Genomic DNA, 22,618 nt, shown 5'->3' on the forward strand with positions numbered 1-22,618 from the left:
AGAAAACGTGTTTAGATGTGTATTTTTCTATCGGTTTTCATTTTTAGAAAACGGTAGCGGTGGTAGGGTGTGGGTGGGGGCGGTGACGGTAGCAGATCGGCGGCGGCGGCAATTGTGTCAGTGGTGGTGATGGTGGCGGGTTTGTGTGTGTATGTGTGTATGTGTGTGTGTTTGTGGGTGGGTTTGTGTGTGTATGTGTGTAGGTTGGGGTGGGTGTGTATGTGTGTGTGTGTGGGTGGGTATGTATGTGTGTGTTTGGTGGGTATGTGTGTGGGTTGGTGTGTGTGTGTGTGGGTATGTATGTGGGTGTGTGTGTGTGTGTGGGGGGGGGGGGGGGGTCGGTGTGTGTGTGGGGGTATGTATGTATGTATGTATGTGTCTGTGTTTATGGGTGGGTGGGTATGTATGTGTGTGTGGGTGGGTTGGTGTGTGTGTGTGTGTGAGAGAGAGTGGGTATGTATGTGTGTGTGTTTGTGGGTTGGTATGTGTGTGTGTTTGTGGGTTGGTATGTGTGTGTACGGGTGGATGGGGGTAGGTAGAGGTGGATGGGGTGGAGTGGAGGTAGGTAGAGGTGGATGGAGTGGAGTGGGTGTGTGTTTATAAAAAAAATTTGAAATTAGAAAAATGTGGAAAACAATAATTATCAGTTTTCCAAAATTTTACAACTTCTTTGTAATTTTAGAAAACAGAAAATTTTCATTTTCCGTAAAAAATTTAGAAAAATAGACGAACTAAACGCGTTTTCAAAATTCTCATTTTTCTTGGAAAATTTTTCCGGAAAACGGTCCATTTTTCCGCAAGTAAACGCACCCTAAATGTCTTACTGTGTTTTAGGGTTAAATCATATATTATATGCCTTTAAAAACATATGGAAATTAACCATATAAAAATGTTGTTACATTCTGAACAAAGACGTTTTATCAGACAAACTAAACAAGATTAACATCATCTTAACATAAGTCTATTGACTTTAAAATGATTGCATAGGCTCGCTCAAATTAACTTCTACATACTCTTGTCACAGTTAAAAGCTATTCCCTAAACAACAGAACTTACAAACTAAAAAAAAAATCCATACAAGTTTACTGGATTACTTTAATTTCCCAAAAACAAATTCAACCAAAACTTCAAATATTCACAACCCTAAAAAAATCATTCAGCAACATCCTGTTCACCAGTTGCAGCTTCATTAAATGATGCAGCCAAGATTTCTGCAAGACTTGGTTGAGAACCAGACTGCTGTTGCTGATGTCTTGAAGGTGAGACTCTCTGTTTTTTAGTGTTAGAAGAATACAGAAGCCCTGGTTTTGGTTTCTTTTGGGACTTCCAAATCACAGGTTCTAGAAACTTCCAAGGGTCTTCCACCATTGACTTGTTGTAAAAAAGATCCGGCCGATCTTCTGCCGTCACACTGTTGTGGGACCCACGCCCTCCACCCTGTCCTTGTCCTTGTCCTGACCACCTACCCCTGCCCATACCCCTGCCCGAGCTCATGTTATTCCCGAACCACTGACCTCGTCCTTGGTTAGGACCAGAGGTAGAGGTAGGGTACCCTGGTCCTGGACCTGGACCATGGTTGAGGTGGGGTCCAGGACTAGGGTATCTGTACGCTCTTCCTGGACTAGGGCCAGGAAAAGGGTACCTTGGCCCTGGACTAGGGTAGTTGCCATGGCCTGGCCCACTGGTGAAGTGGGGACCACGGTAGGGTCCAGGGCTAGGGTACCCACCTTGTGGTTGTGGGGTATTGGGTGTATAAGAAAAATTAGGGTTTTGATATTGTCCATGTGGTGGTGGCTGCATTCTGGGATTGGGTGAGTGATTTAAATGGGGTTGGAAGGAAGGTGAAGGAAAAGTGTCGTTGATCTGTGGCCCTGTTGAAAAAATATATAATTTTAATATTAACAAGAAAAATTCACTGTCATTGTATGTAAGCTATGACTATTATGTTTTGAATATATAATATTTTAAAAAATAAATGAGGGTAAATTTGTAAAAAGTTAGGACTTCATGGCTTTCTGATATTAAGTCGTTCTTTTTGAATTAAGTCAAAAGAAACACCTTCACATAGCTTAAGTGCTTATCAAATTACGTCATGTCTCCACTAAGTCCATTAAGTCAAGATAAATCATGCATAAGAAAAACACAATGAAAAATTAAAAGATTAAAAAATGGTATTACTTGGCAGAATTGATGAATAATCATGAGATATCTGAGGGTTGACCTTGGTCTTCTGTTTGTTCCCAGAGTATGCAGCCATAGGGTTAGTGTAATAATTAAAACTCTGACCCAATGGTTGCACCTGACTATTGGGGTTAGCCATGGGTTCAAGAAGTGGGTTCGAGAGGCTAACCGCTGATGGCTCACCCCCTTCATTGTAAGTGGGGCCCTCCTGTGAAGAAGCTTCCATTCGCATGGCTTTTAGTCTTTCTTTTCTCTGTGCTGACTCCTCCATTGATCCTGTGTTGATAACAATATCCCTTCAATGATACTTTAACTGATGGAAATTTCAACCATGTTTAGGTGAAAACAGAATATTTTGGGTTACAATTTAGGGTTAAATGCAAGAAATTGTAATGTGCTTTTATTTATTTGTTTATTATAACATCCTGCTTTCGTTTCTTCCTGTTCCAGCATTGTACTTTGAAAAAACTACCTAATTATAGCAGTGTCATCCATATACAAAGTATTTATAGTTGGATAATATTAAAAGCATGATGCTTTAACTGGATAGATTTGTATAAGAAGAAAAATGAAGTACACAGTTGAAATAGACTAGTCTAATAGAAAGAAATGAATGTAAGATGCTATAATGAATAAAGCAATGGACGTATGTTTGCTCTTTCTTGCATTTAGCCCTGTATGATATTAATAAAGCGTCAAATGGGTAAAACTAAACAAAGCATACTCAAGTATTTACATCCTAAATTGTTCTATTTTAAATATCTCGATCGTTATTTTAATGACGTTAGCTCTATACATTAATCGTAGTTGAGATCATGATCATTTATTTCATCATCTCCAACTGCAACCTATGTTGGTTAGATATTTTTTGTAATTTGTTGCTTAGATGCGAAAGCCAAATCTTCAAAGAGTCTCATGTTACAATATGTCATGCATCAATAAGAGTACTAAAATGAACAATTGTTTCGTTGATGTCCAACTCTAAATTGACAAGCGGGCTATGAATATCCTAAAAAAGGATTCTGGTATACTACAGTGACAAAGTTTATTATTTGATTCAACTAAAACTAAACCGAAGACTACAAAATTCATACCTGAAAATTAAGTGATTTAACTTGAAACCCTAGTCTCCCTCTGAAATTTCAATTGTATTTGGTAAATTGTAGCTTGCAGAACTATTGTGCATATGTGATGATGAAAAGAAATTGCCGATGGTGATAATATTGGAGAAAAACTCAACGGACTGATCGATTGTATGCAACTATGGCCAGGTTTTCATCTGCATCAACTATGATGGAAACGGCGATGAAGGGAAGCGATATAATGGTGAAGTCGATGACGGGAGTGATGAATGGAGACGGCGGTGAACGGGAATGATGTATGGAGACGACGGCGAAGAACCGGGGAGAAGGGACGCTGCTGAAAGAAAGGGAAAGAAGACTAGGGTGGGAGTCTGCTGTCTGTGAGATCGGAGAAGAACTGAGGGTAAATTCGTAAAAGAGGTTTATAAAAATAAAATCATTAAAAGTTGTTTCGATAAATAATATTTATTGAGGATTCGAAAATTTTCACAAAATTTTTGCATTCGTGTCCCGTTCAACCGTAACTCAAAGAAAAAAAAAATTGTTTTCTAAGGTGCATAAGAGTGAATATGTATATCTGAATGTTAAAATATACATATATGAATGTCTATAGTTTTTATTTTTTGTTAAAATTTAAATATATGATTATCTACGGTTTTTATTTTTTGTGTTTTTTTTTATACCATTTATATATAGACGAAATGTCTAGATGTTTGTGGCGGTGTTTGGAGTGAAAGATTTTAGACAGAAAAAAGTTAACATGCAAATATAGGTTTAAGAATAACTTAACCCTTAAATGATATTTACGTTTTACCTGTTAGGCTGTTACTTCAATAGCATACACCACAAGTTTTGAAAAGTGGACGCTTTATCCAACTCCATAACTAGCTCTTCATTATATGATTCTAAAAACGTTTAGATAGTATAGGAAAAACAAAATTAGGTCCATAAACAACACATGTTTGTGCGGTTGCACACTGGACATGTGCTTAGGGTTGGCCCTGAGTCTCACTTATGTAAAGACAATGTCATTTTACCAACAGTCTTTGTAACTATGCCTATTAGTTTTAACCCTCTTTCTCTTTTGTATTCAAAGCCTCTTCCGCATTGCTTCCTACAATTGACTAAACGAGCATTGTTGGACAAAAATTTAACCATGTTTCAGCCTACGTCTTGGACCATTCAAGGTTCAACCACTAAACTTGATGTAAAAGAGTACAATTTCAGTATAATTGCTTACAGCTAAAAAACACATACACGAACACATAATATATTAAAAGAAAATAAACATATTTCAATTATTTATGCCATAGTTAATTTACCCACCTTCTTTGTAACAAATGACAAATATATGAATCATATGGCTAGAAGATAAAATATTTGACTCCACAATACAATTACTTGATAAGCACACTTGACCATTTATATAATTATTATATATACTATTTACAAGTGGAAAATGAATGTATACTAATTTTAGAAAAGGTCCCTATTTAGTTTATTTTACAGGGTTTATATCTTTAAGACTTTCGTATGTTGATAGGTTTTGTTCTATGTAAAAAATAAATTATAAAAACTGTCTTTTTATTAAAGAGAAGATCCATGTGCATAATTTTTTTTAAAGAAACGGTTTCTATATTTAAAAAAATTAAAAAATAACCCTTGCCTAATAAAACAAATTACTGCCCCGCAAAAGAGAGGTAATATCACTCTAATTTACTCTAATAACTTATGACTTAGAATGTTAATAACTTATGACTTAGAATGTTGTAGGAATTAAATTTCATCCATGTTCCGGTGGATTGTTAAATTGTTTTTGGAGTAAGTTATTTTATTGACTTTAAAAAAAAATTTGAATTTCTTGCACTTTTTGAACCAAACACAAAAATTGATGAGAAATGAATACCCCTTCCAGTGAAATCTTATGAAATACAGCAAACCAAATGTCCTCTTATTATCTTTTTAAAGTTTTAGATTGTGGGAAAACTGGAAAAGAAATCAAAGTACAAGGTCCAATTGAGAAATAATTCAAAGTTTGCGACAAAATTTGATAATGATCAAATAGTTTAGGGTTTTATTATGGCATTTGCCCTATTTCTTAATACCATGTTTCACTTGTATTCCGAAAATCTCCCACACCTACACCTCCCCTTTCTTAACCATCACCGGCCACCGGATTCCAACGTTTTCGTCCTCAATTGCCATTCAACGACTGCATGCATTTCTTTTTGGCGAATTAGGTGATTTAGATCTCTGCTACTATGGGCGTCAATTTCGTATATGTATACGTGTGATCGTGTTAAATTTCATCGACATTATTGCATTATCTGATGTGTTTATGAAGCTCAATTACTTCGTTCTTCATCATTGATATATTCGTCTTGATTTTGTATTTGCTGTTTTGAATTTGGCAGAATTAGAATTTTGGAATCGGATAGGCAGCAAAATGGAGAAGGCTGGCAGTGGTACTGTGGAGTACATTAACAAGATGTTTCCTACGGGTTAGTTTATTTCACCTTCTGTATGCTCCTGTGTGCGTGTATGTTTCGAAATCAGATCATACTGAGATACTGTTTCCGCAATATCCATAAAACATAGTGTACTCGAAGGACATAACGCAGAGAACCTAAACGACGTGAATTTAGTTTCGTTTCTTTGGTCAATGAAATGCTTCACGTAGTAGATGGACCGGATAATTGGTAAATTGAGACTATTATTACTATTATTTACTGTGGAGGAATAGTAACGTACCTTTTTGTTACCTTACTTTCACTGCGTATGAGCGTTCTTTCCCTTCTGTTCATCATTGTTCGCTTCTGAACACATTCAGTGATACAGGAAGGAAATTTTAGAAAGATAGTAATCAAAATTTACAGGTAGTTGCCTGAATTAATGGAGAATAGGAAGGAGAGCTAGCAATCTTCCATTAACAACATGAGAATATAGAGATGACAATGGTTCAGAGAATATGCGTTTTCATATGCGATTCCAATGACCATCCACCAGCATAAATGACCTATCATTCATATGAAAAGATAATAACTCCTTGAACTAATTGATGAACCAACTAATTGCAAGGATTGAACAACAAACTAGCTGCCATTGCCACGTCAGCAATGGAGATTGCCACAAATCACCTAGATTGCCTCAGTTAGTATGATGGATAGTGGAAAGTGCTTTAGACCATGTGTCATTAGCACCTAGTTAGGTCGAGCTTAACAGCATAGACAGATGAAAACCTCTATATCATTAAACATATAATAAATTTCAAGACTCCAAAAAGAAAATCGAAAATTATAGTATTAGACCTGTTTTGTTTTATGTTCCAGTTCACTTACAATTGCTAGTATATATCATTCTAATATTATTTGAAGCTATTGCTACTAAGCTGTACCATAATCTCCTATCTTCCATCTTGTTTTGATCTTTATGTCTTTTCTTATATTCAAGTTATTGTTCTTTGACTAACATTTGGTCATATCCAGAAGCATCTTTATCGGGAGTCGAGCCACTGATGAAGAAAATACACAATGAAATCCGTGTTGTGGATGCTGAAATTCTAGGAGCTGTTCGTCAACAGGTTATATAACATTTCCATTTAGATCCTTTTTCTCAAGTTATAAACATATATTACACTTGAGAGTTTAAGATAGTTACACCCTAAAGTTTCGGTTAATATTAAACTGAATATATGACAATGTCTCCATTCATTTACTTGATTGGGGTGACTTAAGTAATGTGATTGCTAAACTTTTCATTTGCAGAGTACATCAGGAACCAAAGCGAAGGAGGATCTTGCTGCAGCTACAAGTGCTGTGAATGTGTGTCAACATTCAGTGTTTTGTTGGCAATCAAGAATTGTTTTTCATTTATTTTCAGTGAGTTATATTTCATGTGATACCTTGGGTTTTGTTGCAGGAACTCATGTTTAAAGTAAGAGAAATCAAAACCAAAGCTGAGCAAAGTGAAACAATGGTTCAAGAAATATGTCGTGACATTAAAAAACTGGATTTTGCAAAAAAGCACATAACAACCACCATCACAGCCCTCCATCGTCTTACTATGCTAGGTTGGTTATTCTGTATGAAGAAGTTTTGCAACTTTATTGACATTTTTGTTTCTATGTGGTCATTATGCATAATTATATTTTATTAAGCAAAACATCAAGTGACTAGAAATTCATGTATGATGAAAACACGGTGTCTTTTTGGTTTCTTTGGTTTCATGGTTATATATGTATAATCCTGGTAAAAAAGCACCTTTTGATGATTAAGTTTTCAATTGTTATCATCACAATGAAAGTGGAAATCACTTGAAGAAAATAAACAAACAAAAAAGTTACATTCTTGGTCGAAGGAGAAGCGAACTCTGATTCAAAAATTCAATATAAGAAAAGGAAAAAGAAAGTTACCCTTTGACTACTAATCCTCAACATGCAATGTGGATTCTTCTATGTGCTTTTGCTTTCCTCATCTTGTCAATATGTATTTTTATTGTAGGAATGACCTGATTCTGCTTAAGCTACCTTTCCATTGTATTTACTTGATAGAACTAACTAGTCATTTGATATATATCCACCATGTTAACATATCTCTTTCAACCACTTCCAGAAATAATCTTTTCTTGCTTTTTTACAAGTTAGGTAGTGACAGAAGAAAAGGAAAAAAAAAAAGTCGGATTAACTGCAAATTATTTATTGTCTAGATGTAACTTCCAAGTAATGTTGGTTAAATCACAATTTTGACAAAGTGTTTTAATGTTTTTTACTTATAAGTAAGTATTCCTTCAGAAGGTGTTTTAATGTAATGTTGGTTAAATCACAGTTTCTGCAATCGAGCAACTTCAAGTAATGGCTTCAAAACGACAATATAAAGAGGCTGCTGCACAAGTAGAGGTATGTAAGCTGGTTATACATTAGTTTCAATAGAATAGTAATTACATAAGAATCACATACACATTCAAATATTTAAGGATTTATAGTATAATGCTACCATGTTAACCACTAGATAGCATTATCAATAGGATAAATTACTTGTAATAGCAACCAACTATCTTGTTGAATGGCAAAAGAATAGTTGGTTTCTTAAAATGAAAAAAAAAAAAACATGGAAAAAAGAACTCTTCTAGTTAGCTTTGCTATTTGATTTATCTTTTCCATTAGTTTATTAAGTTTAGTGTATTTAAGCTGCTAGTTGTTTTATTTTTTGCGAAAAGAAAGTGTGTTAATTGTCTAATATATATATGATTTAATTTGTTTTAGGCTGTCAATCAGTTATGTAGTCATTTTGATGCCTACAGAGATATTCCCAAGATCACTGAGCTAAGAGACAAGTTCAAGAACATCAAGCAAATTCTCAAGTCTCACGTGTTCTCTGATTTCTCCAGGTCTGTGAATTTGAAATTCTGTGGATTATGTTACTAGTATTTTGTAACATATTTTGACTTGATGTATTTTCATTTTAAGTTTTCTTGGAAAAAAAGCTAATCTTCTGTACATGTAGACTATTGGGGTGAGTTTGGTTGGATGGAATGGAATGATAGAGGAATGGAATAGGCAAGGTGATGGAATGAGTTATTACATTCCATGATCATGTTTTGTTGGCCTATACGATTAGAATGAATTTTCATATATTTGTTATATTATATGTAAACACAATATATAATTTGATCTCAATTTTATATATATATATATATATATATATATATATATATATATATATATATATATATATATATATATTATTAAAAATATAATTAAACAATTTTTTATTTACAAAAGTAAAAGTTTTATGCAAAGTAAAAGCTCATTAAACCCCAAATAAGTTATAACAGTAATTATATTAGATTATTCTAGAAACATCAAATTGTAATTTGATTAAAATAATTAAAAAAAAAAAAAAAAAAAAAGTTGTGTCATTAAAATGTACATGAAAATGGGTTATATTGCATTGTTTCATTCCATTCCATGTTGGAATGAAAAAAAAAAGGACCAAGGAAAGAACATTAACAAAATGGAAAGAATCACATGCCTTCATATTGGTCCATTTCATTTCACCAGGTAAAACAAACAAGGTTTTTCCCATTTCTATGGAATTGCTTTTCTGATTCCATCATAGCAAACACTACCCCCTTTAAACACCTCCTGCTTTTAGTTTTTACCCCTTCAAACACTCTTTCTAAATCATATTCAGAGTGTTATTATGCATATTATGTTAAGTTACTGTGTATATTGTCAAACTTATATGTACCCTGGTAAGTTTCATGTCCTTTATTTCTTATCTCCCAGCTTAGGTACAGGAAAAGATGCTGAGGAAAGTAATTTGCTGCAACAATTATCAGATGCCTGTTTGGTTGTTGATGCATTGGAGCCATCAGTGAGGGAAGAGTTGGTGAAGAACTTTTGCAATCGGGAGCTTATTTCTTACAAACAGATATTTGAAGGAGCTGGTTTGTACTTCTAACTGTTTATCTTCCTAGTGGCATTTCAAGCTTTTTTTAAAGATTTTTACTATCACAAGCTTTTCAAAAGCGTACTAACATTGGAGAAGAAAACTTTATTTTAAAAAAAAAAAAAATTATTTCTTCATAGTGCTTATTTTGTTTTATCCTTTTGTCACTTTACCCCCACCCCTCAATAACATTTTCGCTTTTCCCCTTTAATCATATTTGTATTTTAAATCTTTATTATTTTTTAAGTGATTGATCCATTTTATCAAGTATACAAATGAATATGAATATCTTTATATCGAATATCATTGAAAGGCATTTGTCAAGACGATCAGAATGACACCAATATCAAATATGAAAAACATAGCGATCATATAATATTGTAGAGTCTTTTATTTATATGACAACATATTTTTATCAAAATAACACCAATATCAAATATGACATGTGCTTAATAAACAACAAAATAGATGAAAGGGCCTTGTAAAACATTTCAAATAGATGAGGATTAATGTTTAATTGTAAAAAAACAGTTATAAGGATAGGATTTTGTTAAACAAAGTTAGTGGGAAATAAAAAAAGCTTTGAATATTGAATGGTCTTAGTTTGATAATACAACATCCAACTGAAGACTTGTTGCATTTTATCAGAGCTGGCAAAGTTAGATAAAACAGAGAGGAGATATGCTTGGGTCAAACGCCGATTACGTACAAATGAAGAAATATGGAAAACTTTTCCTGCTTCATGGCATGTGGATTACTTGATTTGTATTCAGTTCTGCAAATTGACAAGGTTTGTTGTTTTTGTTTTTTCTTGGGAAAATTGCAGAGAATAGCAACATACTTTACTCTCACTACCTATATGGACAATGTCATACTAGCAACAATGTATTATTTTTATTCCCTCCTATAATAGCAATGTACTTGCATTTTGATACCAATATGAGCATTGTATTTTTTGTTACATATTGCTATTATCGTAAAGAAATGTAAGTGTGTTGCTATTATGACTATGAGTAAAGAACTGTATACACATTGCTTTTTACATGTAAAAAATGTAAGTGTATTGCTGTTATGCGTTATATATTGCTATTATTGGTAAAAATTAAATTATCTTACCTATATTAGTAAACAGAGTAAAGTATGTTACTATTTCCTGCAATTTGCCCTTTTTTCTTCCCAGATGTAAGGGCAAATTTGTACTTCTTAATCCGTGTGAATCATATGTTCTTGTGTACAAAATAAGTGTTTGTCTTTTGTTGCATTTGGTTTTCACAGTTCCTTCTTTATATGTAAGAATAATTTCAAGAAAAATGTGTAATTAAATATTAGGTTTAGTGTATATGACCTAAACCTATACAAGATAAAATGTGGAATAGATAACAAGTTAGAAGTGAAGAAAGGCAATTCCATCTTTACGTCCAAAGATATAATGTATACATGATTTGTCTGAGATCATTTAAACAATTTGTGATTTGCTAATGGTTTTACAAGGACATTTGTATGCATATGTTCAATATGTCTGCCACATTGATCATTAACTGCACAAATAATATATAGGTTCTTAAGTTTAGTGCTGGTTTTATCCTTTTTTTTAACTCAAAGTACCCCAAAATTCTTTTCCTTTCAGGTCATATGCTGTTTTATATTTATCAATCTCATGCATCATTACTCATATTATTTCTTCTATATAAATTGTTATACCAGATTTTCCTTGATTTCAGGACACAACTTATTGAGATCTTTCAAAATTTGAAAGAGAAGCCAGACGTTGGAACACTACTTCTGGTAAATACTAATAATTAAATTCACATTATCTGACTGTTATCTTCATTTCAGCTCCACATTCTTTTTGTGGCATTTGGTGGACTTTCAGTTTAATACTTGAGAATGTTCCTTTTCTTGTATGTTTCCATCTACAATATGAAGGTCCTTTTCTTCTGAATTACTTTTATTTATACAATCTTCAATAACACTAATGTTTCTATCAAATTTCAAAACTTCAATCAAATTATATATATTTTTTATAAAAATAACTGAAAATATTTTTTTATAATTCTAATTTAAGAGTTCATGGTGTTTAATATTTAATTTTCATAAACAATTTTCTTAAAATGATAAATATTTTTTGTGACTATTGACGATTTGATTGATATACATACACCATATATCTCAAACGACATGAAATATGTTCATATGCAATATATTTAGCAATATATCTTCATCTGACTAATGTTTATTGTTCAAAACTAATATTTTTTTTCTCTATTTATCAATTTAATTTTATTCAGTTTTAGAATTATAGGTACACATTCCATTCCTTCAAGCCAACTAAACTTTTGAATCGAATGCAATGTTCCATTCCACTACCTTGCTCATTCCATTCCATCATACCAAGTGGAGGTTTATTCTGTTTTGATGTTTATTATTGCAATGTAAATGGTATATTTTTCATATGAAGAGATGATTAGTTTTCTTGATTCCACATTTTTTGGCCTGATATGGTATTGAGTTAATTAATATCTTTATGCATGAGACATGAGAGTTTTTCATCATTTTCTAGGCTCATTCTGGGATTCTGTTTGTTGTTATTTCCTTAAGCCAAAATGATTTCAAAAATTATGTGGTATTTAGTTCCTGGTGTTTATTTTGGTTGAACATGCATGAAGGCATTGCAACGGACAATAGAGTTTGAGGAAGAGCTAGCAGAGAAATTTGGTAGCAGTAGTACCAAAAGTGTTATGAGTGACATTGAGGAAGTAGATAAAGGGGAAAATAGTACTCAAATTGTGATGGACATTCGAAAGAAATATGAGAGAAAACTTGCTGCACATCAAGGAAACCATGATGATGTATGTGATACTGGTTCCTTTAGTTTTTACTAATTACATTTTCATTTTTGCAAGTTTAGTTCTAATCAGGCTCATATTTTACATGCTGATGCTACCTCTCTGATGTCAGGATAAAGATGCAAATAAAGATCTGGCTGTACCTGGAGCTGGGGTACTTTTTTTTTTTATATATATTATAATTGTTATCATTATTATTATTATTATTATTATGTGTTAGATGTGAGATAAAAGGTGTATCCTTTTAGACACAATTTTCTAGGGGTGTGCAAAAAGAACGATACAGAAAACGACAATTTGTTTTTGGTTTTTCGAAAAACCGATTTTTTAGGTTGATAGGTTCAAATTGTTTTTTTAATATATAAACCGAAAAAACTGAACTGAATTAAAATAACCAAAACGACATTGAAAACAAAAACAAAATGGAGTTTTTCTCATCCATGCAATTTTCTCTTATCAAGTATGGGCTCCGTGAACTATTTTCTTATGACATCAGGCAAATGATTCAGAAAAAAAAAAATAAAGAAATGATAAACTTCCAACATCTATAATAATTGTAACACAACTATTCAACTCTTCAAGTATTTACTACTAATTATAAGTTTCTTTCCATGGTTATTGCAGTTTAATTTTTGTGGAATTATATCATCCTGCTTTGAACCACACTTGATGGTATATGTAGAATTAGAAGAGAGAACTCTTATGGAGCATCTGGAGAAACTTGTTCAGGTATTATATTACATTACATTACATCACTCTCCCTTTTCATTCAGAAGCTTTCGGTCTTTTGCTTTTACTTTCTGACACGTGTGCATTAATTACAGGATGAAACATGGCATATGGATGATGGAAGTCAGACTAATATTTTGTCCAGTAGCATGCAGGTAACAACATTAAATTCTTAAGATATATTTTTCCCTGAGGAGTATTCAAGATTTGGATAATTCATTTTCTTTTTCGATCAACCTACAAATAAATTTACTTTATGCTTTTGTTAAATTTCCCACTGTATGGAAGTTTATTGGAGAATGAACTTTTGATGCACTGACATTTTCCTCATTTTGTGTAATCTTGTAATAAAAATTTTCTTTTATTTATGTTTTTAGCTTCCAGAATTAGTTTCCCTAAATTTTCTGGCATTGCTTTTAGAGTCAATTACATTTTTCATACTCCCCGTGGATTAGTGGGCTTTTCAGATTTGGTCAAAAATGGGATTTTTTTTTTTCTTTCATTTTTGGTCCCTATTTCACTCTTTCATAATGCTTTTGGTCCCTAACACTAACACGGTTTGTTCCGTTAAGCCATTGTAAAATGACCAATTTGCCCCTGTTTTATAATTTTATTCATAAACACTATTCTGGATTTTGGTTGGGGGAGTTGGGGCCCACTCTATAATAATAATAATAATAATAACAATCAATAATAGCATAAAATGGAGGGCAAAATGGACCAAAAGCATTATGGAATAGTGAAATAGGGAAATGAAATGAGAAAAGATTCTTTTTTTGGACCAAATCCGAAAAGATCACTAAAGCACAGGGACAAAAATTGTAATTTACTTTTGCTTTTAAGTAATGGATATGTAAGCTGTTTGGTCAAGGGAAGTTTCCAGCTAACCAGAAAGCGCTTGATGGCTGTAGTCTCACAAAGTCAGTATTTCTGACAAATTGCTAACTTATTCAATTTTTTTTCTTGCTAAAGGTCTTTCTAATCATCAGAAGGAGTTTAAAACGCTGTTGTGCCTTGACAAGAAACCATACACTCCTAAATTTGTTCAAGGTATTTGTGAATATGAATAAATTATTTGAATGTTGTTCATTGTCATGTATCAAGGATAGTGAGGGCTGTGAATTATCAACCTCTAGTTAATATGAATTCATTTGTTTGTTAATCACACATTTATGCTGTTACGTATTATCCGAATATACCAGGAATTATCAGCTTGGATTTTTCGGAGTCTCAGAATTTTCTTTAGTATTTGGTTTAATTAAATGTGCAATTTATAAAATTATGTATTCATTTATAATGCTATACCTAATAATCTCCTTTTGATAAATAGTTACTACTTTAAATTATTAAAATGAATATGGAAACGCTGATTCAGTAAATGTTATACTAACAAAAACCATAAACTCCAAGTCTCTAGTATCTAATTCCTAAATGAAAACTTAAGAATAAAGACAAGAAAATCATATTAATATATAAGTTATATTCACATATTAGAAAAACCTCTTATAAAATTAGAACAGTGAAAACTGATATACATCATATGTTATTAAGTATATGTGAAAAGTTTTGTTAATATAATATTAGTGATATAATATTAGTGACAACAAAGTAGTAAATTAATATCAGCTACCAAATGCCTAACATAATGATAAAGGAATAAGCATTTAACTCATTTATTTAAATAAAACATCTAAATTTTATATATAATGAATTTATAATTATGTTTTAGCCTAAAATGTTATGAATTTTCAAGTGATAAATATAGAGGTAATTGAAATATTATACAGGGGTGTAATGAGGAAAAATGTGGGCTGCATGGGGAAAACTTATTGTGCATTACATTTTCTTTCTTAAATATTCTTACTTAGTGCTATTACCATATCTTCTTTTACGTACGCGTATTAAATATTTTTATTTTGGGGATTTAAATTGTGTTTTTTTTTATTCTAGTAACTGAAAAATATATGATTTTTGGGTGGCAGGTCTTTAAGAGAGTTCTTAGAGCCTATGCTACAAAACTTTTTATGAAGCTACCTAAAGGTGGTCTGGGAATTGTTGCAGCTGCCACTGGTATGGATGGACACATCAAGGTATAGTTCACTATATATATATATATATATATATATATATATATATATATATATATATATTATCACTTTAATTTGTTGCTTTCGGTTTTTTATGCTATTATGCTAACATTATGTGCCTCTAAATACAGACATCTGATAAAGACGAAAGGCTGATATGCTATATAGTCAACACTGCTGAATATTGTCATAAAACGGTTAGGTCACTTCACAAATTCCGATTTTTTTTTTTGTGGGCTTTGATTAGGTGTCATCAGAGTATGTTAGTCATAAAACAACAGTTGACTGATTTGACTTTGTGATGAAAAACATGAGAATAACCTGTAGCCCAACTTTTTAATGTTCAAATGTTATAGAAAGGGGGCATTTGGTTTGTGGATCGACGGAATAAGAATCCTGGATTGTACCTTTTTTTTTTTTTTTTTTTTAACTTTAAGGTTTTAATGGTTAAATCCTAAAATAATTATTGCGAATGGTTAAACTGAACAAATTCCAAAACTGTAGTGGTTTTTATAAAATTCAAAGTTTTATGTAGTGGTTTTTTTTGGAAAAAAAAAACAAACAAACAAATTCTCATTGGTTAAACCAAAAAATCTTTGAGTGGTGAAACTGAAAAAAAATATAGTACAGTGTTTTTATGGAATTTGGCCTTTGTCAAAAGACTAAAATACCCCTGTTATAAGGATACAAATGTTTTATCTTTGTTAGAAAGCCTTTCCTGAGTAATCTATATAGCAGTAACGTTGAGTTCATTACTTATACAGGCGGGTGAGTTGGCTGAAAATGTCTCAAAAATAATAGATTCCCAATTGGCTGATTCAGTGGATATGTCAGAAGTCCAGGTAATATTACAAACTAAGGATATACAAGTCTTCTTTTTGACATGACATGACCACCTTGTACTATGTTTGACTTGCATTGGATGGGACTCATGTCAATGGAACAACCATTGCAATCTCTGAAAAGACGTAAATACCCTTTTCTCAGAATGATTATTTTATTTATACAGGATGAATTCTCATCAGTCATAACAAAAGCATTAGTAACATTAGTGCATGGCGTAGAGACTAAATTTGAGGTTGAAATGGCTGCAATGACACGTGTTCCTTGGGGTATGCTTGAAAGTGTGGGTGACCAATCAGGGTAAGGGCCTGTTCCTGTTTCTTTCTTTGTTGGATTGAGTGAGTAAATTACCATTTTACCCTTGTGTTTTTACAAGGGAATTTCAATTTCTTAATATTTTCAACACCAATTGCATGAATATGATCTGATCTATTTCACTGTGTTGCAGGTATGTCAATAGCATAAATATGATTCTTAGTGGTTGTGTTCCTGTACTTGGAAGCCTTCTTTCTCCAGTTTACTTTCAGTTCTTCTTGGATAAGGTCAATGATTTTTTTATTCCATGCATTATTTATTTCCCTCACAGACACTTCCTACTTTTGCAGTCATTACTAAATTTTTCCTGGAGTTTGATTTTTTAAAACAGACAATTCTATTTTTTTTTTTTTTTTTTTTTTTGACTTCCAAGTTGATAAAAGTTGAGTAAATTACAATTTTGGTCCCTGAGGTTTTTGATCCCTATTTCAAGTAAAATGACTATCTTTGGGACCAAAATTGCAAAAATCAGCTATAATCAGGGACGGAAAATGTAATTTACTCTTAAAGGATTTACTAAGTGTTTGCCTTTTCTTTTCGGTTTTTTTAACAGTTTTATGTTTTTTATTAACCATTGGTATAGTATTTAGCAAAAAAAAAAAAAAAAAACAAGTAATGTACTAAAAATAATGCAAGATGATCGTAAAGACATGGTGATTACATTTTCAGCCCCTGAACATAGCTGGTTTTTGCAAATTTGGTCCTAAAAAGTTTTCTTTGCTCCTTATTTGAGGATCTTGTAATGTTTTTGGTCTCTTTTCCTAATAAAATGACTATTTTTGGTCCCTGAGTATAGCAGATTTTTGCAATTGTGGTCCCAAGAGTATAGTCATTTTATTTGGAATAAGGACAAAACATTAAAAAGGTCTCAAAAAAGGACCAAAACTGCAAGAAAACTTGTTCGGACCAAATTTGAAATTTAAAAAAAAAAAAAAAAAACCGAACCTAAAAATCATGTTATGGTGAGTGTAACTTGAAAGTGCTCCTGACTTAAGTCATCATCTCATTATATGGTGCACAGCTGGCTTCATCTCTAGGTCCACGTTTCTACCTCAATATCTTCAAATGCAAGCAGATATCAGAAACCGGAGCTCAACAAGTATCAATCATCTTAAACTTCTTCGTTTCTTCTTGCTATTTGCATTTTGCAAATAAATCAATATATGAAATTTAACATGTGATTCTTGTGCAGATGTTATTGGATACTCAAGCCGTAAAGACAATTCTTCTAGATATTCCATCCCTTGGAAGACAGGTAAATTTTATTTGCAATTGTTATGCCCCATACAAAAAGACATGAATACCCTCCATCAACTGTTAGGCTTCTTTTCGCTTTACCCACCTTTGAATCTAGCGGCATGTAGGACCCAAATATGAATCATGCATGTTCATAAGTTGAAAGGGTATTTTGGGAATTTCACAGTTGGTCATTAAATCCTAGTCAGAATGAATATTGCAATTTAATAAACTAACAGTTGGTTCAACGATTTTTGTTCGTGTAATAGAATTAGATGGAGAAAATGCAAATCTGAAGCTGTTTTTATCTCATTTGTCACGTTTTATATAAGATTGTCATGTTACTAATTAGAAAGTGTTTTTTGTTAACAGGCAATAGGAGCTGCTGGCTATTCAAAATTTGTAAGCCGTGAAATGAGCAAAGCGGAAGCACTCTTGAAGGTGAGTAACACAACAATAAAGACAAAACAAAACAAAACGACTTTGTAGTATGTTTGGCATGCATTGGACTGATGATATCAATGGAAAAAGAAAATAAGAATTTTTGTTCTCATCTGTGCAAAAGACGTGACTACCCTCATCATTGAAAATAGCCCTGTGTTCTGTTTTGTCATGTGTTACAAACACAACCTCAAGAAAATTATGGTTGACATGGTGTACTTACTTTGTTGTAATTGTATATGTTTATATATAGGTTATATTGTCCCCTATTGATTCTGTAGCAGATACATATGGAGCACTTCTACCCGAGGGAACACCTTCAGAGTTTCAGAGAATTCTAGAGCTCAAGGTTTGTTATGGTCATTTTATTTCATTTCCTATTTTTCATTTTTTATGGGTCCCATTTTCATGACTAGAAATGGAAATGGGACCCACAAATTGGAGAAGTGGGAAGGTATTATCCTAAAGCAAGAAAAACCGTATGTTTTATCTGGAAGGGAATGGACCATTTTTGAAGGAATGTGACTCCTTACATTTTTCAAAATTTCATTCCTTAGCCAAAGGGTGCTTTTGTTCTCATGGAATGGAATTATAAATTATAATATAACCTATTTTTATTTGTGTAATGTAAATAAATTATTTTAAAAGTTACTAATTTCTTTATTATCATAATCTTATTCGTGTTTTATTCATTTTGTAAAGAAAAAAACTATTAATTATAATCAAATAAAACATCTAACCAAACACACTATTACAATATCATTGACAATCATTTTTACTTCACAGGGGCTAAAAAAGGCCGACCAACAAACAATACTAGACGATTTCAACAAACGTGGGTCCGGGATTTCGGAATCGCCAATGGGCACGCAAGCAGTCCAGGTGGCACATGCGGTGGCAACTCCTGTGCCACCACCCATGGCGGGTCCACCTTCAGCTGCAGGTATCTCATCAAGAGAAGATGTGCTTACTAGAGCAGCGGCACTTGGAAGAGGTGCCGCCACAACTGGATTCAAAAGGTTCCTGGCATTGACTGAAGCAGCAAAAGACCGCAAAGATGGACCCTTCCGTAAACTTTTCAATCCCTGATTCCGCACTTAGTCGTTGCAATTCCAGGTTTTATTCTTTCGTTACGTTTTTCATTTTATGGGCCCATGAACGCAAAATAGTTGAAAGTAAGGGTGTGTTTGGTTCCGGGATTCCGACGGAATCGGAATTCAAGATTCCATTCCATGACTTGTTTGGTTCATGGATACCGGTGGAATTGGAATTTGAAGTTCCATTCGGTGGCATGTCTGGTTGCTAAATGGACGAAATTCAGTTTCGTTGGAATCCTTCAAATTCCATGTTTCATGGATTTCATCGAGGGGGAGGGTGGAAGGGATTTGGTTCCAATCTTTAAAATACCAAAATACCACCGTTATATATGTTGAAATAAATTAAAATATAAAATAGCTCAATATATATTTGTAACAAACAAAAGTATTTGAATAAAATAATAATTTAATACTAATTATTAACTTTTTTATTATTGAATCCCAATCCATTCCTTCCAAAAACATTCTAGGAACCAAATGCCCCCTAGGGGATGAGCACATTGCTTACTGATTTAGCCATTTAACTATTGTTTGTAGTGATTAAACAAACCATTATGCTTTTTTGACAGTTTATAGAAAATCTTTTTCCCTAACTTTGATATCAAGGCATAATACAAATATATATATATATATATATATATATATATATATATATATATATATATATATATATATATACACATACATAATGTACTTTCACCATTTTATCAATTTGGCTATTGAACTATTATTTTTTTAGGGTTAACTGCAAGAAATAGCTACTTACTTTCATTGAATTGGTAATAATAGCATTTCACATTCATTTCTTCCTATTACAACATACTATGAAAAATCTACCCGAGTAAAACCAAATGCAAAACAATTCTCTCTGCTATGATAAAATAAAATAAATTGGAAGTACAATGTTATGTGTGGATAGAATTTTCAAAGTACAATGCCATAATAAGAAAAAAAAATTGTAAGTACAGTGTTGTAATAGAAAGAGATGAAAGTTTGACATGCTATAACACATAAATAAATGAAGGTATGTTGCTATTTCTTGAATTTAACCCTAATTTATTTTTATTGATTTAGCCACCCAACTCTTATTAGAACAATCATAAAAGTTAAATAGTTTAGTGCCTAAATCGATTAAATGGTAAAAGTAATTCACTAATTCATTTTTTTTTTTTTTTGTATTTTATCCCTTTTTAAAACCCAGTAGGGCAGTAACTATGAAAAATAGTTATTTTCAACGGTCAAAAATAATAATAGTTTAATCACTACAAAAGATAGTTAAAGGAGCTAAATCGATAAAACAAGGTTTTGTATTTTTCCTAAAAGTAATAATTTTTGTAACCGTGTTTAGTAAACCTAATTCTCATTTTAATTTTCTGGTTTTTAGGCCACAATAATCAAATTTTCAGGAGCCCTTGAGGAGTTGTCACAAGAATAGATATTTTTTTAGGGTAAAATACATTAAACTGAGAGAACCAAGGAATTCAATCACGACCCTCGGATCAAATTCATCCAACGGCTTTGATTTGTAAAGGGCCAACCTTTTTGTAACCGGCCATGTTATCTCATCCACCGATTGTTTTCATCCAAGGGTCGAGATCGAGTTCTCTGATTCTCCAAAATTTGAGTTTTCATATCAACAAATAGAAGCTAAGAGTACATTTGGTTCTGGAATATTTTCTAGTTTTCCATAAAAATTTCAAATGAAAATGAAAATTTTGAAAAATTCAGTTTTTAAAACTTTTCCAAGAAAATAAAAATTTTCAATTTTCCAAATTGTATGTAAATTAGAAAAGTGATTTTTCTAGTTTTTCAAAGTTTTCTAAATTTCTAAGTTGAAAAATAAAAACTCCACCGGTTCCAACCAAACGTGTTTTCTAAAATTTTCATTGAAAACTGAAAATGAAAACTCAACTCTATTTTCTAAAAACATTTTCATGGAAAATGAAAATAGTTTTCTACAACCAAACACATCTTAAACGTTTTTGCATTACTTTGCAGATAGGAAAATATGCACGTGAAATTATCAATTCTGTTCATATGTCTCGCATTTGCATACCGATGATCAATCGTTTTCCCCTTTCATTGAAGTGGCCATGATCTTGAATTTGTTTGTGTTAATTCATTCATTAAATGATTAGTAAATAAAGCATAGCCTAATGATGTAGTAGACTAGTGAATGCAGTAAATTAATTGAAATGTGCAAGATTGCTTCCCATATCTCGCATGCTTGTTGGTCTCGACTTGGGTCCGATGAAATATTAATAAATTTCGATGAAATAATATATTTTAAAATAGCGTTAGTGTCATTGTGCCAAACACCTGTTAGGTTTTTTGTTAAAAGGTTCTTCAATTAATTTTTGTGTGTAGTCCAGGTGCTTAAATTGTCATGGCTTGTCTTAGTGAAGCTACTTTTTCAAATGTGAAGGGGTTGGTCATTGCCCCTCTTAGCTGCCACGTTAAAATAATTTATATTTTATTTATATTTAAACTAGTTCTTACATCGATCTTAAAGATAAATGGACAACAAATTATGTCGCTACGGATTACAAAATTGATTCTTTTGAAAGCTACATGTAGAAATCTTAGGGTCATAACATTATATACATAGCATGTTGGGTTCTATTAAGAGACTCCAAGAAAAGCAAAAATATCAAACATGAATGGTAAAAACAAATTGATTTTTTATGCACATTTCTTTGTGTTTTGTGACTTTGGATGATGCAACTTTTTATACATATGTGCTTCCCTCAAACTGGCCAAGGGTAAAAGTAACCAAGGTGGGTTGCTTGACCCACATATACATTTTTTTTATAAAAGGTTAAATAAAATTAAATTTATGATCTATCCTAACATTTTTGGCAAAAAAAAAAAAATTAAGACCATATTTTATATTTTAATAGTCCAAAATTTTTAAGATATAATCCAATATGAATAGCCCAATACAATTTAAATAAATAAATAAAAAAACAATAATCGTGAACCATAGTCGGAAGGTGTTTGGGATTGCTTTAAAAACGACTTTTTGACTTTTCACCTTTTACAAAAATCAAAAAAAAATGCAAAAGATCTTTGTCAAGTTAAAAAATTCTTTTTAAACAACTTTTGAGCAAAAGAAAAAAAAATGTTGATTTTAAAAGTCACAATGACTTTTAGGATTTTTGTATTTCTTAAAAGCAATTTTTATCTTTTTACCATCCAAACATATTTTAAACCATAACTTTTGGAAAAATACATTTTACAATAAGTACTTTTATAAAAAAGACTTTAGAGCTAAAAAAAATTTATCCCAAACACCCCTTCAGTCTCAACGAC

At 32.1% G+C, this 22,618-nt stretch overlaps 2 protein-coding genes across 3 annotated transcripts; one reads left to right on the forward strand and one right to left on the reverse strand.

Annotated features, from left to right (window-relative positions):
• Positions 1 to 945: 945 nt before the first annotated feature.
• SIC (hydroxyproline-rich glycoprotein family protein) lies at positions 946 to 3,687 on the reverse strand. Its single transcript, XM_078986623.1, has 3 exons — positions 3,276 to 3,687; positions 2,179 to 2,457; positions 946 to 1,871 (listed from the first exon to the last, which is right to left on the reverse strand). The coding sequence occupies exons 2-3, from the start codon at positions 2,450 to 2,452 to the stop codon at positions 1,153 to 1,155; spliced, it is 993 nt and encodes a 330-aa protein (XP_078842749.1). The 5' UTR covers positions 2,453 to 2,457; positions 3,276 to 3,687; the 3' UTR covers positions 946 to 1,152.
• A 1,720-nt stretch (positions 3,688 to 5,407) lies between these two features.
• LOC145034169 (vacuolar protein sorting-associated protein 53 A-like) lies at positions 5,408 to 21,571 on the forward strand. Of its 2 annotated transcripts, XR_013677928.1 has the most exons (27): positions 5,408 to 5,503; positions 5,678 to 5,764; positions 6,749 to 6,843; positions 7,028 to 7,084; positions 7,182 to 7,332; positions 8,087 to 8,157; positions 8,524 to 8,648; positions 9,550 to 9,710; positions 10,361 to 10,502; positions 11,434 to 11,497; positions 12,379 to 12,561; positions 12,671 to 12,712; positions 13,183 to 13,287; positions 13,383 to 13,442; positions 14,260 to 14,337; positions 15,270 to 15,377; positions 15,506 to 15,571; positions 16,139 to 16,216; positions 16,384 to 16,517; positions 16,666 to 16,759; positions 17,554 to 17,631; positions 17,725 to 17,787; positions 18,141 to 18,209; positions 18,463 to 18,558; positions 18,996 to 19,325; positions 20,691 to 20,754; positions 21,305 to 21,571. XR_013677928.1 is itself a non-coding variant. In XM_078982535.1 (26 exons), exons 2-25 carry the CDS (start codon positions 5,710 to 5,712, stop codon positions 19,296 to 19,298), a joined length of 2,478 nt encoding a protein of 825 aa, XP_078838661.1. In that variant the 5' UTR covers positions 5,408 to 5,503; positions 5,678 to 5,709; the 3' UTR covers positions 19,299 to 19,325; positions 21,305 to 21,571. The 2 variants fall into 2 exon arrangements, 1 of the variants encoding a protein (XP_078838661.1); XM_078982535.1 differs by lacking the exon at positions 20,691 to 20,754.
• Positions 21,572 to 22,618: the final 1,047 nt, after the last annotated feature.

Source organism: Lactuca saligna, chromosome 3 (genome assembly GCF_052625555.1).
Source record: "Lactuca saligna cultivar CGN05327 chromosome 3, ASM5262555v1, whole genome shotgun sequence".
NCBI lineage: Eukaryota > Viridiplantae > Streptophyta > Magnoliopsida > Asterales > Asteraceae > Lactuca > Lactuca saligna.

Coding starts and splice junctions, on each gene's coding strand:
- SIC (XM_078986623.1), bottom strand. CDS start 2,452: ATGGAGGAGTCAGCACAGAGAAAAGAAAGACTAAAAGCCATGCGAATG. Junction 1,872..2,178: donor TTATTCATCAATTCTGCCAA/GTAATACCATTT, acceptor TTTTTTCAACAG/GGCCACAGATCAACGACACT.
- LOC145034169 (XM_078982535.1), top strand. CDS start 5,710: ATGGAGAAGGCTGGCAGTGGTACTGTGGAGTACATTAACAAGATGTTT. Junction 6,844..7,027: donor TAGGAGCTGTTCGTCAACAG/GTTATATAACAT, acceptor TTTCATTTGCAG/AGTACATCAGGAACCAAAGC. Junction 15,572..16,138: donor CTGAATATTGTCATAAAACG/GTTAGGTCACTT, acceptor TTACTTATACAG/GCGGGTGAGTTGGCTGAAAA.